This window comes from Camelina sativa, chromosome 2 (assembly GCF_000633955.1).
Source record: "Camelina sativa cultivar DH55 chromosome 2, Cs, whole genome shotgun sequence".
Classification (NCBI taxonomy): domain Eukaryota; kingdom Viridiplantae; phylum Streptophyta; class Magnoliopsida; order Brassicales; family Brassicaceae; genus Camelina; species Camelina sativa.
The window spans coordinates 22,914,219-22,928,723 of record NC_025686.1 but is presented as its reverse complement, the minus strand read 5'-3'; the positions used below and the strand labels follow the sequence as shown (position 1 = coordinate 22,928,723).

The following is a 14,505-nucleotide window of genomic DNA, read 5'->3' as shown; positions in this document are numbered from 1 at the left end:
CGTGGAACGTGACGGCCAAGGGTTTGTGAGGCTTGTCTCGAAGTTTGTCCCTTTTTTATATACACACGCGGGGAGATTAGGGTTTGGTTTGGGCTTGGCTCACTAATGGGCTCGGTTTGGGCCTCACGGTTTAATTCTGGAACCGGGTCGTTACAAAATATCCCATGTGAAAGCTTAAAAGGTACTTATTTGCTTTTTGTCCGCTCTCACTCCACAAAAGAAAAGCATATTAGCAGCTTTCAATTGCTTTTAGATTTATGATTCCGATTAATATTATCTAGTTTTTTGGTATAATAGATTATTATTACACATGTAGATAGATCCAGCTTAACGGTATATGCAAATTTCTCGGTTTCTGTTTGCATAATATCTACATTTTAAGATTTTTAAGTTGAAATTGAAATATACAAAGAAAGAAAATATATACTAATAAACAAATAGTAATAAATAATGATAAATTATTATTGATATTCGAATGATGTCAAATCCAACAACGATACATAATAGAGAGATAAACAGAGATCAAACATAACAATCAACTACAAGATGTCAAGAACTGAAAGAGACACAAGCAAGAACCGGACTTAGACATCAATTAGTTGATTTTACTTAAAATTCAATTAAACATAAAATAACAAATTTAAGAAGAAACTTCTTAAAAGAGGAACCCAAAGGCCATCACGGCTACAGAGGCTAAGAAAGTAGGGATAACCGACGAAGCATCGGAGGTAGGGCTCGGAGCCGGAGCGTCAACCGCTGCAACAGTCTGCTGAACCGTAGAGAACGCTATCGTAGCAACCAAAACCGCCACGTAAAGCTTCATCTTCATTGCCTCCATTGTTATAGTAATTTTTTTGGATTTGAAACTCAGAGAGGGCAATGAAGAGAGTTGAAAACGTTCTTGGTGCTTATTGTTGTTTTTGATGTGTGGCTTGTGAATTACATTTGTTAGTGGTTTATATACACGAGTACGCATGTAAGGCCAAGTGTGTACATGTCACTTTACACCAACGCATGTGAATAATTTAATTTTAATGTTGTTAATACTTTATTATATATCCCACTAAGAAATGTAATTTAATCGTTAGAAAGTTATATAAGAAATGTGTTATGTTGTACTATTGAATTGATTTAAGACACGTAAAGGTTTTTAGTTCATCAACTTTGTAAATAAATAGTTGGAAACAGGAAGAAACAATAGTTGGAAAGAGCAGTGCGCACTATTTTGGACGGTAATATTTATTGTTTATTAATTACGGCGAATTATTATTTTTATTTATTTGTTAATACATTCATCAAACTTTGGTGAGTTATTAGTTTATTACTACAGTATCATTTTACTTGTTGAAGAGTTAGGTTTCAAATTGTCAAGTGTGCTCATTCAATGAATGTTAATTTCTTTACCCGAATGATCTTCTTTCTTCTCTTGGTACACTTCATCTCTATGAGGTTTGTCCATAATAAATTGTCTAATAAATTTTTAATTTTGTGTTTGTGAAATGAGTAGAGAGAGATATGAGAGAAGCAATGAGCTGTTTTAGTTGTTTCTTATAGGTAAAGAAGATGGAAACTAGATGATGGTTCCATGTGCTCCAAGTAACATGATTTGGCCTAACCCCATATTATTGTGTTTTATTTTTCTTTTCTCCTTATTTCCCGTTTTAAATCTTGTTATTAATCGGATTTGATACTTGATTTGGCTTATCATTTTTTCCGGCGTATTAATATTTAACTCCAACATTATTTAGTAATTATTGAATTTTTTTAATTATGTAAATTATCATCAGTATTCATCGTAACCTTTTGTCAAAAAGAAATAAAAAACACAATTATAGGGGGGATTCATCCAATCTAATAATTACTTATTTTAATTTGTATGATTTTATTTATGACAAATCATACTTTTACAAATCAAATTAATTTTACAAACCACAGCAAATTTATTTACAACCAAATAGACAAATCTAACATGCATCATATTTTACCTGTCATAATAATACTTGTTTTTCATGTCTGAATTTATCTACATCTATAGTTGGCATATAATTTTCTGTCATGTTAGTCACTTAATTGATTGATTTTTGAAAATTTAACAACTTAATTTTTAATTATTATCATATTTGGTTAAAAGGTGTTTCTTTTGATTAACCACTTACTTAAAGTTGAAATGACATTTTCATTGATTAACAGAATAATTAGTTGGTGCACTGAATCAGACCTCCATCATAACTCATAAGCAAACGCACTCAAGGAAACACTCATAGACAACGTAAAGGTCCGTAACCTTCTTTAACTTTTATAAGGTTACTCCTACGCTACAAGAGAGGGACACTAATTCTCTCTTACACACTTACAAACTTGTTATCTTCCAAAGCAAGTAACAAATAAAAACCCCAATACCAAAACTATTACCTAATCAAAACCTAGAAACCAAAAAAAAAAACGCAAAATAATGTCCAGAACCAAAACACAGTAAAGTGTAAGAAAAAATCAACAAAAACGATATTTTCACACTTATCACAAACACTAGGAAAATTTCCAGTACATATGTTCCTCTACAGCTTCATCTTCAATCATATTCTTTCTTTTGTTCATCCTCTACTGACATTTAGGGTTTCTTCCAGGACCTCCGTAGTAAAAGTAATGTCCCCAATCATCATTCTTACCAACCTCAACATCATAGCAATTAGATTTCTCAGTGAAAGTGTTGAGCCCTTTTGGTTCTTTCAGATTATTAGAGCTATCAACGACTTGAATATTCCTGAAGTAACTTGCTTTCGTGAACCCTCCATCCGGAAACTGACCACTTCCCATTTGTGTGGTTGTGTGGTGACCATCTTCTTCCATGTTCACTACTTCTCCTCCCCATTCTACTATCGATGCACTCTCCGCTAAGTATGAGAATAGAAAGTTTGGCCAGTATCCCAACACATACCCGTCCCCAAACTGCATCCACCAGTGCCCTTCTTTTGGATCCTACAATGAAAATGTTCTTGAGTTTTTAGTTTGATTCATCAGACACTCACAGATTCATGAAGTTAAGCATCGTTGAGGACAAAAAGGTGATATGTTTTAAGCATTCCACAAGTTTGATTCATCAGACACAATATCAGATCTATAAATTTAACAGTTATGAAGCTAAAAGCTGAGATTTTTAAGAATGCACTGAAAAGAAAATGGTACTCGCAGAGAAGCTTTAACTAATGAGACCTGTTCTTACCTTCCAAATAGTAATACTTATATCGTATTGCGGGTTATGGAAGCCAGATACTGGTGAAATACTCGCTCCCATTGCTATTTGGCTGTTGATTTGTATAAAACCCGAACAGAGGAGATTGTAGCAGCCAGTAGCTTGATAAGCATCACTCTGTTTTGTTTCAAGAAGACATATCAATAAAACTTGCCAAAAGGTATATTATATACTCTCAAGTCATTTGAAAACTGAAGAGAAGTTTACAGTCTTTTTCGAGCTTACCGTCCAGTATGTGAACAGCCTTGTGTTGTTATCGCCATATAAATCTGGACTAACCTGATTTTGTATATATATATATGTCAGTGAAGCTAAAAACACAAGTGTCTTTGAGAAGTTATAATGGTCTGACTTTATATATAGGTGGTTTACCTGCCAACCAGCTTCAATGCTATTGAGATCTTGACCAAAAGAACCTCCAAGAATCCATAACTGAGACAAGCTGAACTCATTAGAGTTCTGCACTTTGGGTTCCCATACATTTATTGTTGCCTTCGCTCCGTAAAACTTGCCTCCTTCCACATAAGCTATAGCGTGCTATAACCAGATCAAAAAACACATACAAAAGAGAACTTTCAGATCAATATTTCACACAACACTAAGGTATATAGGTAGCTATCACTAAAGTCTACCTGATGACCACTTTGGTTGATGAGATCAGGATCAGCAGATCGGGGAAGAGGAACAGTACGGAGCTTCTTCTTACCATACCGTTTAACAGAACTCGCCCTCAAAACATCCTCTTTCCTCGTCCTCCTCACTGGTATTGTCCCTTCAGAACAAACTCCGTTCTGGTGCCATAACTGAGTTATTGGATTGACTCTTTCTTTTGGCTTCTCAGATACTTTGTTCTCATCAAACATCCCTTGTGGAGTGTAACTAGGTTTCATCTGTTATAAAACCCCCATAACATATTAACAACATAAACAAAAATTGAAAGAGAGTGACTTTGAGGCAAATGCTGAAACAAATTACCTGAATCTTGTGATCTTTAAGGAACGGATGATCAAAAGCTGGTTGCTTAGATATGTGAACACAGTCTATTATGTCCCCATCTGGACTCTGTTTCAAACACACACAAGAGAACATTGTAAATCAGTCAAAATCTGTCACATAGTAATCACAAGTTTCAAACTTTTTCCTATATTTCTCTCACTAACAACAACTAAGCGATTTAGTAGGTCATCTAATACTCATAAACTGTTAGAAAGCTATATTACTGAATCAATTAGGTTGGTGACAAGCAAACAAACAAAACAGACAAAAACAAAAATTGAAAATGGAGGGTTCAAAAGAAAAACCTGAAAGCTCTTAACGGCTGGTTTATTCAATCGATTCAAGTGTTTGTGCACTTCAAAATTCTGCCTTGAAACACTGAGTCTCCCAGAGCATGTAAGTGAGAGCAGTCCCCAAACACAGAACCAAACAAGAAACCCTCTGAGAACCCTCTCTTTGCTAAAATGCGCAGCACTGCCCATCTTCCTCACTCACTGTTTAAAGTCTAAAAGCCAACAAGAAGAGACACAAAGAGAGAAAGAAAGAGAGAAAGGGAGAAGCTTTTTTTTGTGGGTTAGTAGTGCTTCTCACTTGATCTCTAAAAACGAAAGGCTTTATTTGGTGTGAAGTGTTGAGAAAAAGCTAACACCTTTTTATCTTCTGCTTACTAGTAGTAGTAGTAGAGAGAGCTCTTTACTCTGTAACCCACCACCACTAACACCAGTGATTCTGCAGCGACATTGTTGAAGTGGGTCTCTCTCTCCTTTGATGATGAAAAAAAAGACCACTTTTTGTCACTCTCTCTCTCTCTCTCTCTCTCTCTACTTTTTAATTATCACTATAAACATTTTTCTTGGTAATTAAAAAGACAATTAAAGAGTAAAGACCGGATTATTTACATAAATCCCTTAAATTAAAAGACAATTGAATTTTGTATTTACGGCCCCAAAAAAATATATAATTATGAAAACGAAACAGTCTTTAAAATGATTCTAAAAACCTCCCAACTTTTTCATAAAAAAGTGTCAGTCTTGGTTTGATTAATAATAATGCTTTTTGAGGTAATGGGTATTCAAATGATTATTTCATAATAATAGTAATAAGTAGTACGAATTCACTATACATAGAATCAAATGATAAAATGAATCAACAAGGAAAAAAATATCTTTACTTAACTAGTAGTAACTTTTATAAAATGTGAGTTTACAAGATAGTTGAAATGTCATAATCTAAACAAAGAAACATAAATCTAAAATAAGATTGCGAGTGGAGCCCCATGAGTCATGGCGAGGTAGTCGATGCAACTTCTCGTGAAAAAAGTATTCACGAGCTCCGCTCCAAAAGAGCGACTACTATTAAACCACAAAAATACATAAGTTTTCAATTTGTATTTTTCACATGAATTAATAATGGTCCTTGCATTAAATGTTGCATCTAACTAATCAACTTAATATGGTAATTTAGTGGACCTAAATTACTAACGAAGGAGAAACACATAACGTTTTCAAAAAATTAAATATTTTGCGTACTTTTCAAGCATATATTCCTCTTTATGTTTTTTTTTTGTGATAAATTAAAAATATTCTTCTTTACGTTAGTGTTTTTCTTTTGTGTTTAAACTATAGTTTTGAAACGAATAAATTCTGAAACATCGTATCGAACGATATCATTATAAATTAAAGATAAGATAAAGAAACGAGAACAAAGTTCTCTGCAAAAAGTATCAACTTTATCAGTAGTCTTCTTCCTTTTACTTAAGATATAGTTTTTGAGTTTTGACCCATCATACTACTGGTCGAATATAGCTTATTGCTTTGTGTTAGCTATACAGATTAAACAACTAACTAGTAATGCTTAGCTTTTGCTTATCACTTTATAGGCTATACAGTTAAGATGTGTATTCTAAAAGACAAAGTTTTTTCGTAGATATGAAGAAATAAGCAAATAGAAATAGCAGCTCATAAACTTATAAAAAGATACTCCTATACTAATCAACGGTAGTTCAATGAGCATCGTTTTTAGTTTTTACATAGTTTATGTTAAGAATCAATTCTCTTTGAACCCTTTTTTTTTTTGTTACCACTTTAGATTCACAGAATCATAGAATAGAATGGTCTATGTAATGCAATGCGGTAATATTTGATTGATTAAAATATATAGTTGCGAATTGATAGTAGTTGCATCGTAATAATAATGTTTGCTTTCAAATAGACTAGTTTCAGTCAATGGAGTAAGTAAGTTTAGTAGTACTATTAATAATAATATGATGGGGGAAGCAGACACAAGATTCTGTCTCCCGATGGAGCTGTTTTGGTCCTTTCTTCTTCTTCTTCTGTTTCGGTTAGCTCGCCGTTAACCAAGGACAATGAATATCGCCGTTGATAGTTTGACGACGTTATCTCATCACGATCGATGACACGTGTACGGTGCATAGAAAGGATCTAACGAACGGTGAGGAATCCAATGAGGTCAAAATGTGTAGCAGTGAACATCATTATGAGATTCCACGAAAAGATAATTTTTTTATTTGGCAAATTCCAAATATATACTCCATAGTAATAAATTAAAAGGCTTCATTCATATAAGCAAAATATTTACATTAATTAATCTGAATGCTAGACCTCCAGTTGACAAAACAAAAAGATGTTAGAACTCTATATTGTATTTTCTTGTAAAAGTCAACAGTAATAAAAATATGAAGAAAGAAACCTATAACTCTATAAGGTGAAGTTAAAATTTTAACTCTTTTTTTTTTTCCTTTTTCTGGTTAGGTAAGTAGTAGAAAAGATGAGCTTTCTCATGTTTCTTTCTGATTGTTTTTTAGAAAAATATAAAAGTAATAATAATCTTTAACTAATTGGGCCATCATCCTCGTTAATCACCACCCTTGTCTCTTCTACTTTTTAATCTATACGTACGCTTATTAATAAAAAGTTTATAACGTGCGTGCACTAAACAAACAAGTGATTATTACAGTATTAATTAAACCCACAATAATCACTATCAACCGTTCATTCTATTTAGATAAAAATCCATAAATGCTAATCGAACCATTGGATGCACCTGGTGTCTTAGATAGACATAGACTTACCGTTTTTTTGTTTTTGTCCTTGTAAAAAAAAAATATATCATTTTGAGGCAATTTTGGAAAATGTCTGCATAGCATATTCTTTTCATAACTCAATTTTTTTTTGTCCTTAACCATTTTGGACATATGTCCAAGTGGATCCTGAGAGTGAGAACAGTAATTATAATAATAATTTTACAAAGGAAAGTGAAAAAAATTAGTCAGTCCAATCTGTCTAGTATGACTGGCCATATCTATAAAATGCAGTGTTCTTACATCAGAGATAGATTTTGTGGATCTTTGAGAATTTGATCAAAATTTCGTGATTCGTCATTGTGGAATCTTATAGATATATTGTGTTTTCATCATTGCATGAGTCCTATTTTCGTAAGCACGAGAGCTTCCTAAAGAATGCCACACAGCCAAGTTTAGATTATGTTTTTGCTCATTTGTACACTGTAGGGATTGGACCCCCATTCGTAGAGACCTAGCCTGCTGGCCCAAATTTGATTTGTTTTTGGTAATCAATCACTTTGCCGTTATTCCAATCTTTATCGAGCTGGCCCAAATTTTAGCTATGAATGAAACTCGCAACAATTTTTTTTTCCTTACTTAGTAAATTGGAAACATCTATTAATGTGAAACAAGAACAAATTCTATAAGCTAAAAGTCAAATTTGATTCCCAATTTAAAATACCTCGGAAGACTTGGAGACCTTATAAACTTTTACATATACAAAGAGTATTACATCCAAAGAAAAGATGACAAGAAAATTTTGAAATGGATTCCAGAAAACTTCTCCAACCTTGCAGGAAGAAGACTAGGAAGAACTAATCAGTAGGAGATCTCAAACTTTGATGTCTCATCTCTGACAAAAACTCATCATGATCAAACCTTCACACATACCCATAAAATTAAGGTCAAGACTTTATTAGACAATCAGCACAAACGTAATTCACTTCCAAATAACACGTTAAAGAGAGTTCATAGATTTGATAGATGTACCTTCTTGCTTTACCCCCAAGATCACTCGTCATTTCTGGTAGAGCAATATGTAACAACCAGAGCAAACTATCCACACTATTGCAACAAAATGATCTAGTAGAATGCCACAAGAAGAAGATAGTACTTGAACGTAATCATCCAAACCAGTTTCTAATAACATAAGAATATATGCATCGGCATAGATCACATCTAAAGTATTATCCCCTGTAACCTTATAATAACTTTCACAAATACAATATATCGACAAAAGACCTAGATTCTAGCTAAAATTCATCATGATAAGCTCCAAAAACCTTAATCTTAACCCTCCTAATTCCACTAACTAAACATTGCTAGGTCAAACAAAATTTCCCATATTTCCTAAAAACAGAATAAACTCGAATTGTGCTTAGATAATCTCCATCAATAGATTTGGACAAGTATTAGAGATCAAAGCAAGCTCCTTTGCCTAAGATGATGAAAGCTAAAACTATATATATGCATCACCAAATGCTGTGGATTAAAAAGAAGACACTCAGATTATATATCCAACAATCCCAATAACTTCAAACCCCAATAATCAAAACATGAACTTTTCTCTATACAATAAGGGTAAGAAATATAAATAAAAATGAAAACTTTACAATCAAACAAAATCAGAAAAAATCGTCACTCCAAATGAAGATGATAGTAATTGTGATTATGAGTAACAATCGAAGACGAAGAAGATGATCCATAACCATCATCATCATCGATATCATCATCACGACGACCATCAAAATACAAAATCTCAGGAGGTGGAACACAGATATAGTTCCAGAACCAAAACACGAACCGACCCAATTGCTGAAGCGGGAAACAACAAACGAGCTGTAACATCTCTCCGCTGCTGATTCGATCTGACGGCCGAATCAAACGTAGCCTCTGAAATATCTCCGCCGATATATGAGCTACGGACATCACTGTATCGCCACGGAACACCATGTCTCTCTTGCTCTGCTTTGCACAATCGTCTTATCTCCAACAAAGTTTGGATTTTTTATTTACTTTTTTCACAATCGTCTTCTCTTTGATTTGTCTCTGTGTGTATGTGTGTTGTATAAATTGTAAACAAAAACAAAAAAGGTGGGATTTTTTTGTTTTTGTTTTCCCATTTGAGATGATGATTCGGTCCTAAAAGATCAGATTTTTTAACCGATTCGATTTCATTAGAAACAAAAGTACAAAACCGAACGATTTAGGACCGAACCGAACCAGGATTAGACAGTATTGTACTAGTTTAATGAAATAAGAAGCCTTTGACTCTTCTTCATCCTCTATGATTTAGACACTTGTCTTATTCATCATCCCCCACATCTTGTGGGGGTTTGAGTAGTTTAACACTTTATTATATTCTAGACACAATCAATTCATATATGTTGTTGTTGTTAGACACGATCATCGTTACACTTTATTTTATTCATGTAATTGAAAAGTACTGAATGAATTATAACGGTCCAACACGTATGAGAAGCCAACACTAACTTTTGAATCTTGACCATACATTTCTTTATTCATTAGCCCATTTACTTCTTTTACAAGAAAGCCATACCACAAACACAAGATATGAATCTTTTTTTTCCTTCTTTCTTTTTGATGTATAAGAAACATTTTGATATGATCTATCAAGTTGTACAAAGGAAAGAGTCGAAACAGAGCGTAGATATATATATTAAGATTTTAAAGTCATTCTATGGATCTTTTTGAATCCTTCAAACAAAAAACAACCTGCGAATTATGCTCTTATTATATTACATTTACAAGGTAACTTTACCAACAACAAACAGCAACATTTGCTACAGACCTGCAAGTTTCAAGAAGGAAACAAATTAAACCATAAGAGAAAGAGAAAGAATGAATAAAAGATTTTAGAAAAGTTTTGAGTTCTTTTTTTACCTGCTGATTTACTTCTTGGAGCTAAGTGCAGAGAGGACTTTTTTACCGTATGGATTGGTACGAAGAGATGGGATGTGAAGCTTAATGGCATCAACCAAAAGACCATGCACATTCCCCTGCAACAATATGATTTTTTTTTTAGGAACTGAATTTGAAAAACAATCTGAATCATTGAACTGTTTGTGTATTGGTTTTTGTTTACCTTGGATAGTTTTAGAGCTGCTTGAATGACGTAGTTTCCATAAGGGTCAAGCATCACTTGATCAAGATGACCATAGTTTATTAGTTCTCTGATGATGCGAGCTCGGTGTTTGTCATCAGCTAGTTTCAGACACCTTTCAACAACATTGCTGCTACATTTCTGCATCGATAACTCCGTGTAGTTTCCTTCTAATTGCTCGAGGATTTCGAAGGTTGCCCATTGAAGTTGAAGCTCAAAGACATATTGAAGAACGTAGTTCCTACGAAAAAGTTTGCATCCTTTCTCCATTATTACAAGAACTAGATTTAAAAAAAAAACTCAAAAGAGAGAGATTGACAAGTATACCCGAATGGGTCTTGGGAGAGGTATAGAGCATTGGACGTGATTTCTGAGACTAAGTGTTTCTGTTGTTCTCCTTCAGATTGGGCAAGACATTTTTGAAGAACACAGCATCCATGTTTATCAGTGGCAAGGTCAACACAATGAGTAATTGCAGCTTCGAAAAGAAACTGAAGAGGATACAGAAACTGGATTAAAGACTATAACAAAAACACATTTTGAATACAGTGATCTCTCTAATGTAAACTGTAAATAAAAGTTATTACCTTTCTACATTGAGGTAATAGATATTGCAAGCATCGTTGAACAACGTGATTACCGTTTACATCCTTTATCAAAGTCACAATGTCATACTTCAAAGCAGAAATGATTATCGAAATCTCCTCCTGTCGCTTAGCCGTTTCAACGATCTTTTGAACAGCTCTAGTCCTGTTTTAAAATGACAAATATCAAGTCAGGTAAAAGAGCATTAACAGAGATATTCATATCTAACAGAAGACTTTTACGGTTTTTTACCCGTGCATATCACAAGAGATTCTGATAAGCAGTCCTGGCTTTCTAGTAATGGAATGAACAATCCTCATTCTTTGGTCTTCATTGCATACTTCGAGCAGCTTTGGGACCAGATAATTTCCAAAAGGGTCAATCATAAGCTCACTGATATAGTCAATGATCTCATTAAAGATGATCTCTATATCATTCCCATCTTTCTCAGCAAATATTTTCTGCAAGAACCTACAACCGAGCTGATCCTTGGCCAAGTAATATATCCTCCCTCTTGCCTCTGCAAGAGAGTTATACTTCTGAGGCTGCAGTGTCAGATTGTTGAGGCTCATTGTGAGATCTTCATTGAATTGGTTCTGCAACCAAACTCTTCCATCTTGTGAATCATCACCTCCAGGACCATACTTAATGACTTTAGCTGTGTTCAAACCAACCTGAGATTTCATTAAAATTTTCTCTGGATAGTACATTTTCCTTACCCCATCATCCATACTCCTCCTCACTCTTTCATGACCATCTTCTCCATCCCAAAACAAGTTCCTGTTAGACTGTTCAGCTTGGCGATAGTCGAAATGTTCCTGTCTTGGAGAAGTATGAATGCTCTGATTTTTATTGTAAAGATGGAGGAAATGAGGGTTCATGGAGAAACACTGTTCTTCTTGAAGTTTAAGCCTCTGAATGTTTTCTTCTTCGATGTTCCTCCAATTCATATGAGACTGATCGAACTGCGGATAGTGAGACAGAGGCTGCGAAGGTGGCAGGTAATGCTGAGGCTGAGCAGGTGAGTACCCGGAGGAGAGATTAGGAAAGTAACCAACTTGTTGCAGCTTCCTAAACATCAGCTGGTGGTCGAGTTTTCTTGAATCAAACTTGTCATATACACAAGGTGAGCTACTTGGAGAGTGGTAAGGAGGATTGTTAATGAACGTGGGATGAGGAGACTCTAGAGTTTGAGTAGGGAACCCAAAGTTTAAGTTTGACTCATCAGCAAAAGAAGTGGTGAATGAGCGGTCTTGAGGAACATATTGATCAAACTTCTTGATGGGTTGTTGTGATGATCTGCTTGAGCTCAAACTTATAGGGAAATGGTTGTGATAGTCATTCCCTGAAGTAACTTTAGGGATCTCACCAAGAATCTTCTCAAATTCGTCAATATACTCTGGCTCATGTCTGCTTCGATCCATCTCTGACTAAGATATACACAACACTCACCCAGTAGGTAAAAATGCAAACTTTGATGATGATCAGTGATTTACTCTTGACAACTGCAACAAAAAAAAAAAACAAGACAGACAAAAAGATCTTAGTGTGTCACAAGCTTGTTGTTCTTATTAAAGTAAGACCTTTTCTGAAAATATAATTAAAAAAATCGTTACAAAAACACAAGACATCATCATCGGGATAAGAATCCACCACTAGCTAGCTAATCAGCAGCAGCAGCAACAAAACACTAATCTTTTTTGTTTTCTAATTACTTTTTGTCTCTTACTTCAAATCAAGAAAATTAAACCAAAAAAAAAAAAAACTCAGTACTTTAACAAAACATAAGAACAAATATGATTTTTACTGTCACAAAGCTGAATCACTCAGAACCATATGACTCAAAATTACATTGTGAGATCAAGCAGTATATAACATATGAATCAAAACACAGAGCGATCAAACAAAATCATTAGATCAAAAACTGTACGGACGCTAAAAAAGAGCCAGAATCGAGTATAAATCTATATGATCGATCGTAGAGAAGAAATAAACAAAAAAAAAAAAGATATGAGTTTTGAGAAAAGACCCAGATGATAATGTACGACGATCAGGTATGAAAAATCCGATCTTTAATTATATAACTCCGATCAAAAAACTTCATACTTTTATTTAGACGAAACCCACTAGAGAGAGATCAGTGACGACGAGACAATGAGAGGTATAAAAGAGAGAGAGAGAGAACCATACCAGTGAGGTCGAAGAGGAACCATTAAAAACATATAAAATCACCAATCTGAAAAAAGGTGATGATGAAATAGGAGAAAAATATCTCACACACGCAAAGAGAAGAAGAAGAAGAAGAGATTTAAAGAACCAGAAAAATAAAAAGGCAAACACTTCTTTTTTTACCCAAATAGGAAAAGAAAAAAAAAGATTGAGAGAAAAACAAAGAATGAAAAATTTTGCAAGGAAAATTCAGAGGAAAATGCAAAGAGAGTGCGAGAGATTAGAGAGAGAGATATGTAGAGAGAGTGTGTTTATATATTTGGTAGGCGGCGTGAAGAAGAAGGAGTAATATAGTACTGAACAACAACAAAAAAAAATAATATTGAAGTCTTTAAATTTTTTTTAATTTTTTTTAGTAACAAAATTAAGTTGGTTAGTGTGTAAAGTAAAACAAATTAAAAAAAATAGGGATCTTTGAATTTTTTTTTCGTTATGAGAAGTGGAGAATTGTAATAAATAAGATTTTTTGGAAAAAAAAAGAAAGAAATAGGTATGCATGAAAATGGAAAGGTCTTTTATGAATTTTGGTTACAAACTTATAAGTCTCTCTCTACCTTCTTTTGGTAACGTTTCTGTCCCTTTTTTTTTTTTTCTTTATTTCGTTTGATTAATGCTTCTGTTTGTTACTTTGTTTTCTTCTCTCTCTCTATATATTTATATGACATTTACGCGTAATAGATTTATGTATGTATACAAAAGTTTTATAAGTAAGTAACGTATGTGTTTCTATTAATTTAATTGGGTTTTGTGATTAAAAGCTAGAAAAAAAATTCATGTCATGACTCATGAATGAGTGAGTCTTTGTGGTTTGCTAGCTAGTATCATAATCACATTCACACACCAATACTTTTTAACGTAACGATTATGGAGGTGTATACGATGTATGATGTGTATTGTATATCAGGCCTGTTGAAAATTAAACACCTTTAATTTTTTTAGGAGTTAAGACTGATATTAAACGATTTGCAATATGCAAAGAGATACATGATCATATTATAAATATATTTTACAAAAAAAAACTTTTTTTTCTATGTATTTATTATGAAATCTGAGTGACGTGAAAAGATAAGAATTATTAAGTAGTTAAAAGTAGTGTTATCGCATCACTCACTCATTTTTTTTTCAACCAAACATTAATTTAAAAAAATTTTATTGGTTGCAAATGAAAATTCAGAAACAAAAGATTTGGAAGATCAAGCAAGACAGGTCTGCCCACAAAATCACTCTTTTATATACCTA

At 33.6% G+C, this 14,505-nt stretch overlaps 4 protein-coding genes across 4 annotated transcripts; all 4 read right to left on the bottom strand.

The window, feature by feature from the left end:
- On the bottom strand, positions 439-953 carry LOC109127476 (arabinogalactan peptide 14-like). Its single transcript, XM_019232260.1, has one exon. It carries the CDS (start codon positions 836-838, stop codon positions 656-658), a length of 183 nt encoding a protein of 60 aa, XP_019087805.1. The 5' UTR covers positions 839-953; the 3' UTR covers positions 439-655.
- Positions 2,215-5,054, bottom strand: LOC104733373. Its single transcript, XM_010452957.2, has 7 exons — positions 4,552-5,054; positions 4,226-4,312; positions 3,883-4,140; positions 3,623-3,787; positions 3,476-3,529; positions 3,221-3,367; positions 2,215-2,976 (listed from the first exon to the last, which is right to left on the bottom strand). The coding sequence occupies exons 1-7, from the start codon at positions 4,726-4,728 to the stop codon at positions 2,599-2,601; spliced, it is 1,266 nt and encodes a 421-aa protein (XP_010451259.1). The 5' UTR covers positions 4,729-5,054; the 3' UTR covers positions 2,215-2,598.
- Positions 7,980-9,651, bottom strand: LOC104733366. Its single transcript, XM_010452949.1, has 2 exons — positions 8,319-9,651; positions 7,980-8,207 (listed from the first exon to the last, which is right to left on the bottom strand). The coding sequence occupies exon 1, from the start codon at positions 9,279-9,281 to the stop codon at positions 8,967-8,969; it is 315 nt and encodes a 104-aa protein (XP_010451251.1). The 5' UTR covers positions 9,282-9,651; the 3' UTR covers positions 7,980-8,207; positions 8,319-8,966.
- On the bottom strand, positions 9,980-13,351 carry LOC104733355 (pumilio homolog 12-like). The gene is made up of 7 exons (XM_010452940.1): positions 13,228-13,351; positions 11,290-12,542; positions 11,040-11,202; positions 10,780-10,943; positions 10,435-10,693; positions 10,233-10,348; positions 9,980-10,140 (listed from the first exon to the last, which is right to left on the bottom strand). The coding sequence occupies exons 2-6, from the start codon at positions 12,459-12,461 to the stop codon at positions 10,241-10,243; spliced, it is 1,866 nt and encodes a 621-aa protein (XP_010451242.1). The 5' UTR covers positions 12,462-12,542; positions 13,228-13,351; the 3' UTR covers positions 9,980-10,140; positions 10,233-10,240.

Excerpts from the sequence above, each read along its gene's own strand:
- LOC109127476 (XM_019232260.1), bottom strand. The coding sequence starts at position 838 with ATGGAGGCAATGAAGATGAAGCTTTACGTGGCGGTTTTGGTTGCTACG.
- LOC104733373 (XM_010452957.2), bottom strand. The coding sequence starts at position 4,728 with ATGGGCAGTGCTGCGCATTTTAGCAAAGAGAGGGTTCTCAGAGGGTTT. Across the intron at positions 3,788-3,882 it reads TCAACCAAAGTGGTCATCAG|CACGCTATAGCTTATGTGGA; the intron begins GTAGACTTTAGT and ends ATCTGGTTATAG. Across the intron at positions 3,368-3,475 it reads GGCTGTTCACATACTGGACG|AGTGATGCTTATCAAGCTAC; the intron begins GTAAGCTCGAAA and ends GAAACAAAACAG.
- LOC104733366 (XM_010452949.1), bottom strand. The coding sequence starts at position 9,281 with ATGGTGTTCCGTGGCGATACAGTGATGTCCGTAGCTCATATATCGGCG.
- LOC104733355 (XM_010452940.1), bottom strand. The coding sequence starts at position 12,461 with ATGGATCGAAGCAGACATGAGCCAGAGTATATTGACGAATTTGAGAAG. Across the intron at positions 11,203-11,289 it reads ATCTCTTGTGATATGCACGG|GACTAGAGCTGTTCAAAAGA; the intron begins GTAAAAAACCGT and ends ATTTTAAAACAG. Across the intron at positions 10,944-11,039 it reads TATTACCTCAATGTAGAAAG|TTTCTTTTCGAAGCTGCAAT; the intron begins GTAATAACTTTT and ends TATCCTCTTCAG.